General features: G+C 36.1%; 1 protein-coding gene across 6 annotated transcripts in view; it reads right to left on the minus strand.

Moving 5' to 3' along the window:
• The window catches only part of IMMP1L (inner mitochondrial membrane peptidase subunit 1), a 79,689-nt gene that overhangs the window by 10,394 nt on the left and 50,429 nt on the right, over window positions 1–18,866 (minus strand). For 5 of the 6 annotated variants that reach the window (XM_081241122.1, XM_081241119.1, XM_081241121.1 and 2 more), the window contains 3 exons: window positions 16,172–16,305; window positions 14,550–14,638; window positions 10,850–10,976 (listed from right to left, as the gene is read on the minus strand). In XM_081241122.1, coding sequence (XP_081097248.1) covers window positions 10,850–10,976; window positions 14,550–14,638; window positions 16,172–16,276 — 321 coding nt within the window. In that variant the 5' untranslated portion in view covers window positions 16,277–16,305. Of the gene's footprint in view, window positions 1–5,866; window positions 6,014–7,762; window positions 7,834–10,849; window positions 10,977–14,549; window positions 14,639–16,171; window positions 16,306–18,866 lie in introns of those variants that run through there. The other variant, XM_081241124.1, reaches the window with a different exon arrangement.

Below are 18,866 nucleotides of genomic sequence, written 5' to 3' on the forward strand. Positions count from 1 at the left end.
TTAAGAGAAATTCCTTATATTCTCATTTAAAGACTGTGTCTGTACTCTCATTTTAATATAGCCTGATGTACACTCTGGTTCTCATATTCCAAAAGATGAGCCTAACTTAATGAAACACAGGTATCTGAAACAGTAGTAGAAAATAGCGGTAAATATGTAAATAATGACTTTTCTCATGTTCTCAGAAAAAGTCTAAAATAGTAAATCAGATGCCTAGTATACAGAATATGTGCTAATAGGTTTCCACCAAATTTTTGAGTCCTGAGACTTCAAATAATTCTTCCCAGTCAAAACACATCCCTATTTGGATTTATTCCTATAGATGAATCTCTGTAGTGCTTTTCGATTTCTTATGGACCAGTGCATAACTCCATCATATAGAGATTGGCTAAAAAACTGATTTATACCTGAAATGGTACTAGAAATAAAAGATCAATAGTAGCAAAGAGTCCATACTCCAAAAAATAAAGGATTAAAATATGTGGATCTTTTTGTACCTGATATTACTAGTATCTTAAAAAAAAATTGTATTGCATGATTTTCTTTGATAGACACTTCTCCTACTTGCATTTTATTTATCAAAACCAGAACTCTAATGTCCCATAGTCTGGAAGTTATTTAGAATGATGTCTAGCTTTGTAAATATAAAGTTGCAAATTAGACAGGTAGATGACAGATGACATTTTTTGTGATGATGTAAGATACGAAGAGAATAGCTGAAGACCTTTAAAAAGTGAGGTTGATCTCAGGGGGCTGAGAGCATCAAAACACTGTTTTGACTAAGAGATCATGAAAATATACTGTGGACATCAAGGAGGGAATAATAGTATAGCACCCAAACATCATTCTGGGAAAGAATGTGTTTTCTTCCCACCTCCTATAATTTCATTGTCATTGTATTCATTTGAAGTACAATCTATCATAGACTTACACAGGCTTCTAGACTACTCCAAAACTGAGTATATCTTCTCTCCATTTCCCAAATTAACATCTCCCTCAGAACCTCTTTTTTTTTTTTAATTTTATTATTTTTGCTGTGTTGGGTCTTCGTTGCTGTGTGCGGGCTTTCTCTAGTTGCGGCGAGTGGGGGCTACTCTTTGTTGCGGTGCGCGGGCTTCTCATTGTGGTGACTTCTCTTGTTGCGGAGCATGGGCTCTAAGCGTGCTGGCTTCAGTAGTTGCAGCACACAGGCTCAGTAGTTGTGGCACGTGGGCCCTAGAGCATGGGGGCTTCAGTAGTTGCGGCACATGGGCTCAGTAGTTGTGGCTCGCAGGCTCTAGAGCTCAGGCTCAGTAGTTGTGGCACATGGGCTTAGTTGTTCTGCAGCACGTGGGATCTTCCCGGACCAGGGGTCAAACCCGTGTCCCCTGCACTGGCAGGTGGGCTCTTAACTACTGCTCCATCAAGGAAGTCCAGACCCCTTATTTTAATGCACCACCTACCCCTATTGCTAGAGCCAGAAACCTGGGTCAGTCTTAAGACTTTCAATTCCATTTCTTCCAACATCCAATCCTGTCTAGATATTCCCTTAATCTTTCTCCAAACTTTGTACTGCTTTCCATTCTTCATGTTATTATCTCAATTATGTCTTACAGCCTATTTATTAACTGGTCTCCCTGCCTCTGGCCTCTCCTACTCCAACCATCCTCTACTATTCTATACTAAATATCAGGGTGATCTTTTAAAAGCTAAGTCTGATAATGTTACTCCCAGGAATTCCCTGGGGGGTCCAGTGGTTAGGACTCCACATTTCCACTGCAGGGGGCACAGGTTTGATCCCTGGTCAGGGAACCAAGATCCCACAACGCGTGATGTGGACATACACACACACACAAAGTTACTCCCCTGCTTGAGACATACAAGGAACTGAGCCCTGATCACCTTTTCATTTTTATCTCTGTTCACTACCCACCCCTCCCCACTATATGTCCCAGACATAGGAACTTACTTTTGGCAGCTACCCAAAGCACAGTGCTGCACTCACTTTTAGAGCTTCTGAATATGCTGCTTGCTTTGGCTAGCTCCTACTTATCCTTGAGAACTTCAACTCAGGTTTTACCTCCCCAGTCTGTAGTAATCCTATTCACCCCAGTCTAGATAAGTATCTCCTATTACACCATTTTGTAATTCCTTGTCCAGTCCCCCAACTGGACTACAAACTCCTGAAGCTGTACTGTCCAACATGGTCGCCACTAGTAACATATATGACTATTCAATCTTACAAATTATATAAAACTAAAAATTCAGTTCCTCAGACACACTAGCCACGTTTCCTGTGCTCAACAGCCACATGAACCTAGTGGCTACCATACTGGACAGGGCAGATATCAACTATTCCATTTTTGCAGAAAGTTCTATTGGACAGCCTGCAGGCAGGGACTTGATCTACTTTAACATGGTGGTGGCCCTCAGGTAAGTATTCAGTAATATCTGGAATTAATGGAATTAATGAATGCATGAATAAATAATAGGAAAGTTGTGAAGTTATTGTCTGGCAAATTTGCCCACCCTATATCCTCCTGAAGGCTTTTTAAGTTTTCTCTCCCTCCCCCCAAGTCCAGCGGTTTCCGCTGCTCCTGGGACACCGCCTCATTAAGGAAGATGCCTGATGCTGGGATTGGTTTGGGGTTAGGTGCATTTGCAGTTAGGGTCAGAAGTGCGTATCAGTCTGTGTCCCCAGACCTACTCTGACTTTCTTTACATAGGGAAGTCAGGTCAAATTTCAAGTCTCTTCAGATGACAGGAGGTTTTTCTAATCCTTCCTGATTTAGAGATTCATACACACAATGTACAGGAAGTAGATCAGAATCTTAAGTTGCATCTTAGAATTTTAAATTACTCACCCTACAGTTTTAGGTACTTTATCTCCCTTCCCTGTTGGCTCTGTATGTCTGTGTAGTAGACATGCAAGCACTAGCTATGCCAAACTAAACGATTCCTAAATTTTCTTAAAATAGTTATGAAAATTCCAACCCAGGAGGAAGCACTCTCGCATATCTAGGTTAGCAGTATAATGGCTTGTAATGTCAATATTTTTCGGCTATTTTACTATCTTCAACTGTTTTATAATATGCATACTTGCTTTTAAATCTGTAATTTCTCTTTTCCTTTCTTATTTTAGGTAGAAAATAATTTACTAGAATGAGAATGCTTTTATAGACTAAGTGGGTCACATAAATCTGTAGAATTTTGATTGCCCAAAGTGGTAATAGAAGAACTTCATTTAGTTGCTTATTTCAGAAGACATCTGAACACATTCCACTTAGTCCAGCAGACCACTGTATCAGGTTAGGAAGCCACATGACACTTGGAACACATTGTCTTTACAACCGACCATCAGAGTGGGAGTCTGCCTCAGATGCTTACACTGAACAGCAGCATTACAATTTCAGTCTTAGTAATTTTTCCCAATTACTTTTTTAAAAATAAATTTATTTATTTATTTTGGCTGCGTTGGGTATTTGTTGCTGCATGTGGGCTTTCTCTAGTTGCAGCGAGCAGGGTCTACTCTTCATTGTGGCTTCTCTTGTTGTGGAGCACGGGCTCTAGGTGCATGGGCTTCAGTAGTTGTGGCATGTGGGCTCAGTAGCTGTGGCTCGCGGGCTCTAGAACATAGGCTCAGTAGTTGTGGCGCACAGGCTTAGTTGCTCCGCAGCATGTGGGATCTTCCCGGACCAGGCCTCGAACCCATGTCCCCTGCACTGGCAGGCGGATTCTTAACTACTGCACCACCTACTTTTAAGCAACCTAAAAGTATAGAGGTCTCATATAACTTGCAGATAAAACTATACGTAATATGGCATTTTACTGAATTGCATAAATGCCTCCCCAGAATCCCACCTATGGCACTGACTTTCCAACTTTGAGTGGTTAAAATATTTTCAGGTGAGCAAAACATGTTAGTTTCAGGAAGAGTTGCTACCCTTTCAGTAGAAATGTTGATTTCATAAATACATATACATACATATACATACTCAAACATATATTAAGATAAAATACATTTCTACAAAATAATATTTTATAAACTACGTATTTTTGTTAAACTAAGATCAAATTATTCTGAAAATGTTCAGGGAACACATCAGAAAATGCTTAAGTAGTGGGAGCCTCAAAGATGATTCTTTAGTGTTAACATCAGAAGAAAAACACCTCAGAATTGTAAACACTAAGTCAAATTTATCTTCAGAATTGTTAGCTATAGGATGAAAAAGTCACGTCATCTCCGCAGTGAACTTCACTTTAGCAAAAAAGTAAACATATTTCCTCTGCATCAGCTGCAATCAAGGCATTAGCAGTATGCCATGATTGATTACCCTGGGAGCCGTTGCTGAGAAATGGATGTGAAGCACAGGTTTTTATCACTATAGTCTGCAAAAAGCAAGTCCCTTGTTTAGATATCCTAGTTGTAATAAGTGACATTATTAGGTAGTTCTTCTATTTAAATGACATAAGGATTTAGTGTATCAGCAGCTTATAATAAACAAACCCTTTCAATCTGATGATTCCTCTCCCTACAGAGAAGTACTTTTTCTGTTTATAATACAAGTGGTAATAGAAGACCATATGGTTGTGACTTTTAGCTAAAGTAAATGACATTTAAACAAACAGAAAAACAGCATTAGGATATTCAAGGATTTGAACTATAACGTAAATACACAGTACACGTTGGGGGCTATCAGTGTTTATAAAGTGACCATTTTCTAATGTTTCCCAATTAGTGAGATTGTTTTTCAGTTGGCCAATCAGTTTTGTTTAAATATTTTTCAATACACAGTAAAACAGATTTATTACTAGCATATTATCCCATTTCCAAGTTCTCCTTTTAGGAACACTATACCACCAGAGCATCCTGAGAACATTTAATCAGTTCTTTCTGAAATGTGAAAATGTCTCTATTTCTTACATTTCTGCCAATAACAATAATGATGTTGTTATTAACATACTCTACAATTCAAAAAGAAAAATGTAAGAAATACTACATTTCTTATACACCTACCGTCACTCTACTGTGGTAACAGACTATCATTTGATGAACATTTCACCTTTTGTGTATGATACTGGAATCTGTGGTATCAAGAACCGAAAAGCTTTATATAACTGGATATTTTGATAGGTCAAAAATAAAAGTAAAAACATAATTTTTCTAATAAGCACAGATACATTTCCTTTAACAATAGCAAAAGATGCTATGCTTTAACTACAAGAAAATACTGAAATCTCCATAATATTTCTGTTAACATACTCATCTTCAACAAGGTGGCTGCTATAGCTGAGAAACTAAAATTCAATAAACAGAGTTTTAATTATTTGAAAGATTTAGAAAAAAAATCCTTCATTTTATAATAAACAACCACTGGAAAGCAGAAGTTTACACTTAAAGGAACAGTTTACCAGCTTCAGATAACTCATCCATCCTTAATCTGCCAACCAATAAAAGAATCAAAAGAACAAAATACCTGTAGAGTTTATTACATATGTCCAAAGGCACATCATTTCTACTGAAATGTAGAAAACTCTCATTACCACACAAACTAGGTAGTAGGTACTGCATGTTGCAAGGGCAACTTAGCCTTCATAGTAACAAAACCACCACACCATTTCTGGGGAACCAAATCTTCCCTCAAAATGAGAACAAGGTAAGTCCAGGGTACCTCAATTCCACCAGTCCTTCAGAAGATTTAGATGAGACCAAGTTCAGAGTACTCCAAACTAATTATTCAAAGCCAGGTGAATGTTTAATCTGCTTTAATAAAAGGGCTGAAAACTATCATTCAGTCCAAATAGAAGTCACTTGGGGAAAGAAACGTTTAATCAGCACAATGCTGTGCTGGTACAAAGTAACAGGGGCATTCCAATATTTTCTATAACATTTACCTGCAGTTATGGAAGATGGTCAAGTAGCCCTACCATGGAAGAAAGAGCTTTCAAGTCTTCTATGAAGACTAGAATGAACACAGATTGGCCAGTTCAGCATTAGCATACAGTGTGGTGAGCTACAGGAACATCTATATTACTGAAAAATAGAACATCATGCACTTTACTCCAGAGCGAGTTTGCAGTAGAAACTAGAAGAAACTGAGTAGAATAGAAACTAAAATAAAACACTGTCAGACTCTAGTCATATATCCATTTGTCCACCCTTCAAGTATTTTTAAAGTATCTCCTAGATGCCAAGTAAAAGTTTAGGTGTTGGGGAATCAGCTGAGATCAAAACAAATCTCTGCCATTAAGAACCTTACATTCTAGAGCAAGGGTCAGCAAACTTTTTCTGTAAAAGGCCAGACAGTAAATAGCTAAGCTTTGCAGACCACAGAGTCTCTGTTACAATGACTCAACTCTGCTGTTTTACTGAAAGGAGTCACAGACAATATGTAAATGCATGAGTGTGGCCATGTTCCAATGAAACTTTAATTACAAGAACAGACAGCAGGAAGAGTGTAGGGTCTAGTAGGCCATCAAAAGGACCATAGCTTTAACTACGAGATGGGGGGCCACTGAGCTCTTTGGGTAGAAGAGTAACATTATTTTTATGAAAAAGCATCATTATTAAAAAGGATCATTTCAGCTACTATGTGAAGAGTAGTCAGTAGAGGGGTAAGGAGGCAAGAAGATGGGAAAGATATAAGCTCAGAGAGAAGTTCAGAAGTTACTGCAAGAAAACAAGAGTGAGATGAATTTGTCTTGCACCAGGATGGTAGCAGTGATGGGGGCAAGATGTCACCTAATTCTGATTATATTTACAAGATATAGTCATCATGATTTGCTAGTGGATTGGATGGGAGGGTGAAAGAGGAAGAGAGGCAAGGATGACTCCAAGGTTTATGACCTGAGTGAGCAGAAGAATGGAGGTGCCTTTACCGTGATTGGGAAATACATGTAGGACGAGCCAGTTTTGGAAGGAAAATCAGTTTAGTTTTGGACATATTCAGTTCAAGGTGAACATTATATACTAAAGTGGAGATATTAAACAGACTATCAGATATATGACTCTGGAGTTCAGGAAAGAAGTTGTGGTTGATATAAATTTAGGTCTTAAGTTAGATAGTATTTAAAACCATGAGACAGGAAGGTCACCCTAAGGGCACGTATATAAACAAAAGAAGTTTAAAATACAAACCCTGAGTTACTCCAATATTGGGAGGAACCAACAAAGGACACTCAGAAGGAGCAGAAAGAGGAAGAAAACCTAAAGAGAGTGGTATCCCCCAAACTACGTGAAACTAGGCTTTAAGAACAACTACTTCAAATACTAACAATAGGTCAAGTAAAACGGGGACTGAAAGCTGACCACTGGATCAGCAACAGAGAAGTCATCAGTGACTCTTAACAAGAACTGTTCCAATGAAGTGCTGGGGACCAAAGTCTAAGTGGAATGAGTTCAAAAGAGAATATAAAGTTCAGAGTCGAGTCAGTAAGTATGCACGACTCTCTCCTATAGGAGGATGTGGTGCCAAAGGAGTTTGTTTGTTTAGATGGGAGATTTTATAGCATGTTTGTTTGCCTGTTAGGAACTTACCGTATTCCAAAATGACTAACTGTACCACAGTTACACTATGGATTAAAATCACAGCCCTGAACTATCACACAATGTTATCCTGAGAAAGATTACAAAGTGTTATTGTTTCTTTATTAGCTTTATAAGAAAATTTTACTGTATTTCCTGAGTCCTGGCCCTATATTCCCTAGGGGAATGGAGACTACGTTAAATCGCCTCCTGTGCAGATCAACAGGAGAATGCCAGTTCATTTAATGTATTTCCTACCTGCTAAATGCTTCTTCCAAGTAAATTATTTTTGGCAAATTAGTGGCTTCTAGCAGCAAACTGAGGAATTCCTATAGTATAGAAAGGCAAGTTATTCAAGATGTTTGAGCTGAGTACAATTTGTTTCTTTTGAGAGTCACAAATTAAGCTCATTTCCTAGTAGCCAATGCTCAGCCCATAACCCAAGGGAAAAAATTATTGGCCTCAATACCATGAAAATAAGCAAAACCCACTGCAATAGGACCTGGATAGGGACTGCTTAGTTTCCAAATGCCTAATGTAAAAAATAAATCACCTTTCGTTAAGTGCTGCTTGCCACATGAACTTTTAGAACTCTGGAATGAATAAAATGGTTTCACATCACTTAACCAATGATCTGTTTATATTCCTTTTTTGCCAACTTACAAACAATGCTATTTCTTTCATATGCTAAACTCTATGTTCTAGGTTCCAAATGACAATTTTGGTGTTTTGCTTTCTGAAGCACCTACTTAGGAGAATAAATGTTTTTTGCCTGAAATTCAAAACACATTTAATATATATCATCCTTATTATGCACCTCAATCAAGATCTGAATAGTAATGTCTTCATAACCTATAAACAACACTGATTTTTCTAGAAGGATGCACAGATACGGGGAAGAAACCCCTTTCATAGAATGCAGCACCAGTGTGCTTCTGAGATAGCTGGAAAAGGGAACACTCTGGAGGGGCAGAATGCACACAGTTTGGATATCTCTTCAGTGCTCCAAACTTGGATGAATTTTTGTTATAAATCACCTTGATTAATGGAACACATTTGCTAAAGTGGTTCTGTAACAGCTACACAATTCTTATGGCTTAAAAAACGCAGCCTAGTGAAACTGGTGGAGCCGGGAAGCCTTCAAAAATCACTGGCTTGTCTTTCAGAACTAATACTGGCCCTGATCAGAAACAGTTGCCTTTCTTTTTAAAAATAATAAAGACAAATACATTTTAAGGGAAGTACAGTTTAGGAGATGGGAGTAGAAATAATAATAGTAAGTAGAGGATATTTGGGGATGAAAAGTAGTGGCGTGTTAAAGAATATAGATTCTGGACAGAGCCAGGCTACCTGTGTTTGAATTCCAACTGTTTCTCTTACTGTTTGAAATTGGGCAATTTATTTAACCTCCCTGTTGTTCAGCTTTCCCATCTGTCAAACGCTACTACCACCTTCACTGGGTTACTGTTTTGATGATTAAATAAATTAACCCTTGGAAAGAGTTTCAACAGTGTCAGGTACAGAGTAAGTACACAGTTAAGGGCTGGCCAATATTATTACAATTGTTTGTACACTTATAAACATGCAAACCAAAGTGAATGGAATATACCTGGAACAAAATGGCAGTGTCCCCTAATTTATTCTCTCAACAAACATAAAAATTCGATGAATGTCTTCTTTAAAATAGATTATTCAAAAAATGTACGTCTTATAGTCCTCTGGTTATTTTCTCTGATTACTTAGCAGAGATTTTATCTAAATCCTTTCATCCTAATATTTTTCCTCTAATAATTTTAAAAGAAAACAACAGCAGTGTACACACTGTACACAGATAGTAGATGCTATCATTTATATGTTTTGTTATCCTTTCTGTTGATAAAACTATTTCTGGTCTGAAGTATATGCTTGTTGCTAAAGCAACTTAGAAGTGACTAGAATGCCTCAAGAAATGATAATAGTCATGTGAAGGTGAAACCATTACGTAAATAACTGACATTTTTGAAACAGGATAAGTATCCATGATGAAGGCCACAGAACAACAGGTTACCTGATACCACATTCTCAACTTTAACATTATCACCATCAGCTAAGGATTCCTAGGATGTTTAGCACTGTAGTAATAAACATCAAAAGTGTAATAAACATTTGCACAGCTGAACCATAGTCTATTAAGAACGGTAAATAAATAATAGATTATTTAATAGTCTACTGATCAAACTTATAGGGCAATCAGAGGCTATTATAGGTCAAAATAAATTTACAACGATGAAGACAATTTAACTCTTAATTATATGTTTACACTGGGGATGAAGATAAAGTTACTTAACATATGTAACAGCTCTATTAATAATCTGACAGTGACACAGAAAATTTAAACAAAAATAGAAAATTAAATTATAATTAAAGTAAGAAGAGTATATGCTGAGTAAACAGAAGGCTGCCCTCCCCTGCCACAAGCTGTCTCAGCAGCCGTGTGACTGGTGAAAGGGGCTAACACATTACACTTGCTCTTCACTCTTCCATTCTACTGCTCTTGCTCTTTTTCCTAACTGAGTTGGCAAGTTGACTACACCAAAATATCTATCCTAAACATTTAAATAGGATTAAAAAAAACTAAACTACAAGACTGTGTTTGGTTTTACCAGATTTTCCACTAACAAGTCAGTGGAAAAACTATCTAAGCCAGAACTCCAGATTGCATTTACTTGTCATGTCTCCTTTGTCTCCTCCAATCTATGATAATTCCTGACTTTCCTTTTTTTAAAGACCTTGACATTTTTGAAGAGTATTGGTCAATGATGTGGCAGAATGACCCTCAGTTAGGGTTTGTCTGATGTTTTCTCATGAGGCTATACCTTCTTTTTACAAGAGTACCACAAAGGTGATGTGCCCTTCTCAGTCCTTGAATTCAGGGGTCACATTATGTTGACGTCTTGTTATAGGTAAAGTTAACCTTGATCACTCAGTTAACATGGTGTCTGACAGGTTTCTCCTCTATGAAGCTACTGTTTTTCCCTTTGTAAAAATATCTTGGGAAAGATACTTTGAGACTATGCAAATATACTATTTTTCCTCAAACGTCTGCCCATTATTTTGACATTCATTGGTGAATCTTGCCTGCAACAACTAATACTGAGATGTTTATACAGGGTATTAAAAGGAAATAAAATATATAAACTATAATGGCCAAGTTGTTCTTGATACAAACATACTTAAATTCTAATGAATGCATTATTCTAACTTATACTCAAAATATGAATAAAAGTTATAATTATTTGTCAGTGTGTTCAGCTAATGTTAATCAACTATGATACCAATGAATAACATAATTGAAATGTTACTTACATAACTATGGCTTTTAAAGAAACCTGACGGACTATTGCTGAGAATTTTGTCTCCTTCCAAACCAATTACTCTTTTACAAATATTTGATTTTGGATCACTTGGGCTTTTTGCAATCACAATGTCACCTCTGAGGGGAAAAAGTCAAAGAAATGTCAGTGTTATTATTAGCATAAACACATGCATGGCACTGCTACAATACTTTTATAAAGCAACTTAAATAAAGCCACACCTTTTATCCTCTAACATACTGACCCTCCCACACATTTACCAGCTTTGAGAACCTTTGTGACTAACTTTATGGGTCAGAATCTAACAATGAGAGTGATGGAAAAGCTATTAGAAGATTCTAAAATTTCTGATAATTCAATGAGAATTATCTTCTTGCACTATACCCACTCAGTGTTACTTCTGTGTCCAAATTTTAGAACCAAAACTATGAAAAAACAATTCCGTGTAAATACCACCAAATTAACCAAGCAAATTTGACTGCCCAGCCAGTAGCACTGATTGACTCTAGAGCACATAAAAAGGTAGAAACATCCCTAGAGCTTAAAGAACTGAGGAATTGCAGCATATAAATTATATAACCTGGATAGTTTACAGTATAGTCAAAAAATATATATATTTGAGAAAAAATATCAGAAGACCCAGCCAAATAAAATGCTAAAAGCTGTCCAAACATATATTATAAAAAATAAACTGGCAAATCAAACATATAGAACCAATATGGATATGATTACATATGGAAGACATGATTCATGGAAGAAATAACAATCTACATGTATTAGAAGACTAAGAAGATATCTAAAATTGGAAAGGAAGAAGGAGACAAAAAAATATGACTAATGCCTCATCCAAAGAGAATACAATGCTCTTTCTGCATGAAATGAGCAATAAGTGAATTCTGTTGCTCACAATTGAAAGAATTTAATATATTTACTTATTATCTGTACCAGGTTCAGGAAATAATTTGATGTTGCTTGTAATAAAAGATGCATATATCAAAACAATATCAAAAGTCACAAAAATAAAAGGAAGATGATGGTTAAATCAGAAACCTAGTTATTGCTATATGTAAGTATTACAATGAGTTCAAAACTTTTGGTAGTCAAGTCAAAAAATAAGTTATGATTAAATACATGGCAATCATTACCTAATAAAATAAAGTTTAGTTTGGGGGGTATGACAAAATTTTCCTTAACAACTAAGTTAAAGAGGAATATACAAGAAGGATACTTATATAAGGGAAGTAAAGATACCATCTTCATCAGAACTTTTACAGAAAATACAGCAACAGTATTCAGAACAGTCATTTCTTGAGGTTATTCTTGATAAGAGCTGAATGCTATTAAAACACTAAATGCTATAATTTGGAGTGCAATATAAGGCTTACACTTGTTTGAAAATGTTATAAAGTATCTCTTTCCAACCAACTGGAACCATGTCAATGGAACTGTTCAGATGAATAAGTTTGCAAATATTGTAACCTATGTAACATACTAACAAAGTTGATTTTGGCTAGCTTTGGGGAAAGAAATGTTTTCCATGGGAGTTTTATTCAGCTTAAGTGTTTTGACAAAATAATCAATATGATCCTCAAAACAAACTCTGCACTTGAATGGCAATGTAAAAATCATAGTTCAGTCAAGGTGTTTTAATAGAAAGCATCATTACTATATACTGTATTTCTGGTGGTCTAACCAGATATTATAGGCACAGAGCTTAAATCAAAATATATAACCTTGGACTCTCAACTCTTTCAAATAGGATTTTAAAAGAAACTTAATAGAACTAAGACTGAAATTTTCCTGTATTATTTATAAATATCCTTATTATCCCCTCCTAGATTGTAAGCTTTTGAAAACAAGGGTTAGTATCTTGCTAATCCTAACATTCTCTATCAGGTACAGCACATCTTATAAGTGAGGTGCTCATTAACTATTTGTTGAAAGAATAAGTAGTAATAAGAGACTATGGTTGTCTCACGTATGAGTGTTCGGTCCATTGGACTGAAAAATCTATGTGCTTTAGATACCAGATATGCAGACTTTCATTTTCCCTAAATGAATGGCTACTCTACCTTTAGAAACAGCTAGCAAGAGGATCTCTTGCCAGGGGTCAGAGATTCCCCTGAAATCTCAAGAGTTCTGTGCTGCAGATAAAAGAAAAAAATACTCAGGACAGTAATGTTTTCAAAGTAGGAGTTACCAACTGACTACCTTGGCTGTAAAAGTTACTTTGGTATGTCTCCCATAAATGCCAAAGTTTGAACTGTCCTTCCACCTAATGGGCCCCCTGAAGGAGCAGAATACAAAATAAGACCTCTAAAGAATCTTAATTAATTTACTAAATATAGTTATTTGTATTACCATCTGAATGCAAAGAGTATCTCTCCAAAAAAAAAAAAAAAAAGACAATATTGTGCTGTTCATTCAAACACTATTTAGCCAATGAGTCCAGCTCCTTGTTAAGGATGCTCAAGGACTATGAGAGTGAAATCATGTGATTAGCATGGAAAACAGAAGCTTGTCTTCATGTTGCAGCGAAGCTAGGTCTCCAGTTAATCCAAAGACTGTAATAAGTTATTTTGATACAAGCTAAAAAGAAAAGGAAGCTAGAACATAACCTGTTATATAAGTTTTATTTTATAACCCCATATCTATCAATTAGGTATTATCTTGAAGTTGTTATGGATAAAAGATCTGAGGAATTACCCACAGACCATGCTAGAAATACAGCTTGAGCAAGAGAGAGTTTCTATTTACAGAATCTAAGACAGTGGAAGAACGAGTCAACACAAAGAACAGTTTTACACTACTCTGGGTGATTTTTCAGTGATGTGAAGTAGACTATAAAAAAGGACAGTAATGAAAGAGGAATGCCTAAACCTACTTATGTCATAAGCTAAATACCAGCTCAAGTGAGTAAAATTTGTATGTGATGAAGATGAAATGTGATACAGATCATTTTTTCAGAATTATGAAAAACTAATGGATCCCAAATTTTAGGGAATGAAAGAGGTGTCCTTTAGAAAATACACTAAATTACTAATACTTCACATCCATTCAGAAGGAATAATAATCAGGGAGTTAAGTAGAATAAACAGTATCTCAAGGATTGGAAACACCATTTAGACTAGGATTTTAAAAGATGTAGTGGCAAACAATATTTCCCAAGGAGTTTTTTAACTTAATATAATTAATCAGGAGACTCACAATAGATAAGATTCGTGGCTCCCGGCTATATACGGTGCTATAGTCTAAAAATCACCGACTGCTCATCATAGACTATAGAGAATACGATAGTCATCAATAGAAATGCAGGATTATTTTAAAAATTAAAAAATCAAATCACTGATTTGGATATGTAATGTAGCTCCTAAGTTCCTGGTTCTTGATTCAAAACATTCTAGGACAAACCCCCCCAACCCCCCCCAAAAAAGTAAAGGCTTCAATGCACATTATAAAAGGGACTGCTATCTACTTTGCACAATGATACAAGGAACTGCATATTTAAAGAAACTATTAAAATTTCTCAAACTGAGAGAAAAAATTTGAGCCAAAATTTCATCCAGTTGGTCATTAATTTGGTTATTTACAACAAAAGAGTTTTTAAAGCTAAAGTTAAGAAACTGCAGAAAAGACACAATGTGTATGTGTGTTTTCACCATCAATTTAATATATCTGTGGCAGAAATTTACCTTTGGATACCATAAAAATGTCGACTAAGATTTTCTGCAAAAACAACATCTGAATTGTGAATTGTAGGCTCCATTGATGGTCCAGAACACTGAAAGAGAGGCAATTTTTAAATTTAAGTTGAAAACCTTTTAAAATATAAATCATCTGAGCAGGCTTAAAAGAAAGAAAATCAAGCAAATGTTCTTCAAGCTTGGAGGATGATCCATAATAAGCTGGAAGCTCCAAGATAAGTTCAACTCTACAGAGTAGCCAGCAAGTCTGGAAAAACAGGCAAAATATATTTAAAATGGTTTGTTAATATTATATTATAATAGAGAAATAAAATAACATTATCTATGTTTCCAAATTTTGGCCATCTTGTAAAATTTAAGCATCATGAGAGCAGGGACTTTGTCTCTCATGTTCCCAATTGTGTAACCAAGGTCAAGAACGTGCTTGGCATAAGGTTGATACTCAATATATACTTGTTGAATGAATAAATTAATGATTTTTTTTTCTTGCTACTGTCAGCTACCATCCAGTGCCCATGACAGTTATTTACCAAGTGGTATCATACTATTCTCAATGAGTTGATGCCTTTCCTTTTCTTCCAAGAGAACAGCTTACTCACTTGATGGGGCTGCAACTTATGTTTTCTACTGAAAAGTATTGGCATAATGAGATGTACTTTAAAGACTTTCATATTAGTAGGTAAAACAATAATCTTCATATATATCTCAAAACTGTAATAAATGATCATCGCAACTTGAAAAATCTAAACACAACAGTCTCCATTCACTCTACTTACATGTAAATAAAGCTTTTTACTCAAAACTTCCGACTTGGGCAGAAAAAACAAAGACCACAATGCAAGTTTTTTGCTAACTCTGTAGCCTACTGGAAATACCAATGTAAATTTAAAAAAATCAAAGAGGGGAGTTTCAGTTAAATACATTTATTTGCATTACTCCAGCTCAACTTGAGATTATATGGCTGTGAATATCTTAGGGTAAACCTGATAAAAATAGCAACACCACCAGCAAAACTTACTGACTGAACAATCAATCAATTTATTCTTTCATTTATATGACAAAAGGTTAGTATTGTCATGGTTGATAGATTCATGATGCAATATTAAGAAAATGCATTGGTAGGAGGACAGCCTTAACATTTTAATGTTGACACAAGGCAGAATAATCATTTATTTTCAGGACAGTTATTGATACTCTTCACAGAGGTTAAAAGTAGGGGTTTTGAAAATCAGAGAAATCTGTGCTGAAATTCCAAGTCTACTTGGAATTGTGGGACCTGCAGAAAGTTACTTAAGCTTTCTGAGCCTCAGTTTCCTCATGTGTATAATAGATTTCTAGTAAGTATCTCATAGAGTGTAAAAGATTAAATGAATTAATAAATGTAAAACATCAAATACATCCTGGAACACAGTAAGTAGCATTCAATAAATGGTAAAAACTAGTATTATTAGATTAATAGGGCCTTTGTGCCCCTGCAAGAAACAATGCAGGACCATATTTAAAGTTACAGTTCTTATATTTTATATCAGTGCCAATTCAAACACTCTCTTCCTTCAATTTAAAAAAAAAACATATTTTAAATGATTATTTTCTTGAATGTAAAAACTTACCATGACAACACCACCAACGTATTCAAAAGCACAATGAGCTATACAGCCATACTGAATAGTATAGCCAACAAGCCGAAAGGTTTTTCCCAGAACACCACGAAGCATAGTTCTATGTAGACTCTGCCACCATTGGCCTGATGGTAAATTTCAAAAAGTTTCATGATCAATACTATTTAAAAACACTTAAGAAATAGCTCTATTGTAAAATATTTTACAATCACCCAGAGTGTATTAAATGCCTAATATGGTTTGGTGCAGAAAATCAAGAGTTTATTTTCACTTTTGCTGAAGGTTTTTTAAAATGGCAAATTATAGCCACTTAATATTGTGATCTTCTAAACAGAGATTATATTCAAATATCACTGGGTTTATATATGAATTAGATAACTAGTAGACTCTGAACTTGTCTGTCCCCTTTCATGCCTTGGTTATTTCTTGGTATTAAGACAGATATCTAAGAAATGATATTAACTCTTTCAAATACTAAGAATAGTTTTTCATACTGTTGCCTGCTATAGTACATCAGTTCTCGTCATAACATAATATAGGAATAAAGGGGAAAGCACTAGAATAGGTGTATGAAAACGCAAGTTTTAAACTGCTTCCTTTATTAATTTACATGACCTTCAATGAATCACTTAACCTCTCTGGGCCTTAATAAAATGGAAATAATAGTATCTCACAGAATGGTTCTGAGAATCAAATTCAATAACATGTCAAAGTGGCTTTGCAAATTATAAAGTTACATTCAGTTTTCAGTTATTAACTATTGATATAACAATGAACACATGAATATTATGAAACAGCACAAAGAAACATGTATTTTTAGAAAGCTATATACACTTAACATACTGATATTACTCATCTAAAACAGTCCTAGTATTTGTCCCTTCCTTTCCATTTACCTGCTAAAACTATGTTTCAAGCATTTCTCAACTAACGGCCTAATGCTTAGGCCTAGACTCCTATGCACTGTTCTCAGATTAAATTTACTAAAACACATCAACAATAATAATAATATGTAACATTTGCTCAATGCTTGGATATGTCAGGTTTTACAAATTAATCTCTGTGAAATAGATAGTATTACCATTATCATTTTATAGATAAGACAAAGGAACCTAAGAGTAGCAAACTTACATGCTAAACATCACAAAATTGGAAAATGAGACTCAAGAACTTAACTATTATGTTACACTGAATTCCATATTACTCCTTTGCTCCCATAACCTCAATGGTTATGGTTATGGTCTATCAGATCAAGTACAGATTACTCATCTTCAGGATCTTTGACACATGGCTCCCATTCCATCCTCAGATTCCAACCTGATCTTCCCTGATGCTCCTACATGAATGAACTACTCCATCATACTGGTCCAGTTTACTTAGGGTATACTGCCCAACCAACACTTATGTATGCCAATACCCATGCCTGGAATATACCCATCATGATACCCATCATGTATCTAATTTGTAACTCTTCTCCAAATGCTCTCAATAGGCAAGTTTTTCCTTCTCCTCTGGGTTCCTATGGTTCCTTATGTTCATTTTTTAATGATTAAGAACACTGTTTCTAAAGCTGATCTTGTCTTGAGCAGGTATCCTGGCTCCACCATATTTTAGCTGTGTGACCTTAGGAGGTTATTTTACCTCTGTAAACCTCAAGTGCCCTTCCCTGTAAAATGGCCTTAGTATCAGTACCTATCTCAGAGAGTTAGTGAGGATTACATGTAATCAGATATATAGTCTGTGTGGCAGAATATATCAATAAATTCTAGCTACTATATCATTCACTTGTCAATCAACATGTGCTATATAACCTCATAACATTGGTTGCATTTTCAAGTGTCTAAGTTTCTCCCTAACTTATATTTTAAAAAAATAATAGAATTTTTTTTATTTTTTGGCTGTGCCACATTGCAGGATCTTAGTTCCCCAACCAGGGATTGAACCCAGGCCCTCGGCAGTGAAAGCGTGGAGTCCTAACCATTGGACTGCCAGGGAACTCCCAATAATAGAATTTTAGAGCCCACAACATAGAACTATATCTTTTATTAGTGTTTTATTACTTATTAGTGTTTATTCGCCTATTAAACATTTATTATGTCTTCTCCCCTAACAAGTCTTCTCTGGCACCACCCCAAGAAATGTTACTTATGCTTTGTGTCACTCACCTACCTTAAGCATACACTGATTATAATACTTACCACACTGTATTATTCATATCTTTTCCCTTATTACATACTATATTTACTTATATGTCTGTGGGCAGTGACTGTGCAGTATTCATCTTTGGGTCCTTAGGTCCTACCAAAGAATGCTTGCCAAAGACGCGGAGATCACCTTCCTTCCCACGGATACACCAGAAATACAGCTACACGTGGAACAACTCCTACAGAACACCTACTGAACGCTGGCAGAAGACCCCAGACCTCCCAAAAGGCAAGAAACCCCCCACATACCTGGGTAGGGCAAAGCGGAGAGATCCCCACACAGAGGATCGGTGCCGAGCGGCACTCACCAGCCCGAGAGGCTTGTCTGCTCGCCTGCCGGGGCGCGCAGCGCTGGAAGCTGAGGCTCGGGCTTCGGTCAGAGCGCAGGGAGAGGACTGGGGCTGGCGGCGAGAACTCAGCCTGAAGGGGGCTAATGTGCCACAGCTAGCCGGCAGGGAGTCCGGGAAAACTCTGGAGCTGCC

The sequence above is a fragment of the Mesoplodon bidens genome, assembly GCF_964165515.1.
Source record: "Mesoplodon bidens genome assembly, chromosome: 7".
NCBI lineage: Eukaryota > Metazoa > Chordata > Mammalia > Artiodactyla > Ziphiidae > Mesoplodon > Mesoplodon bidens.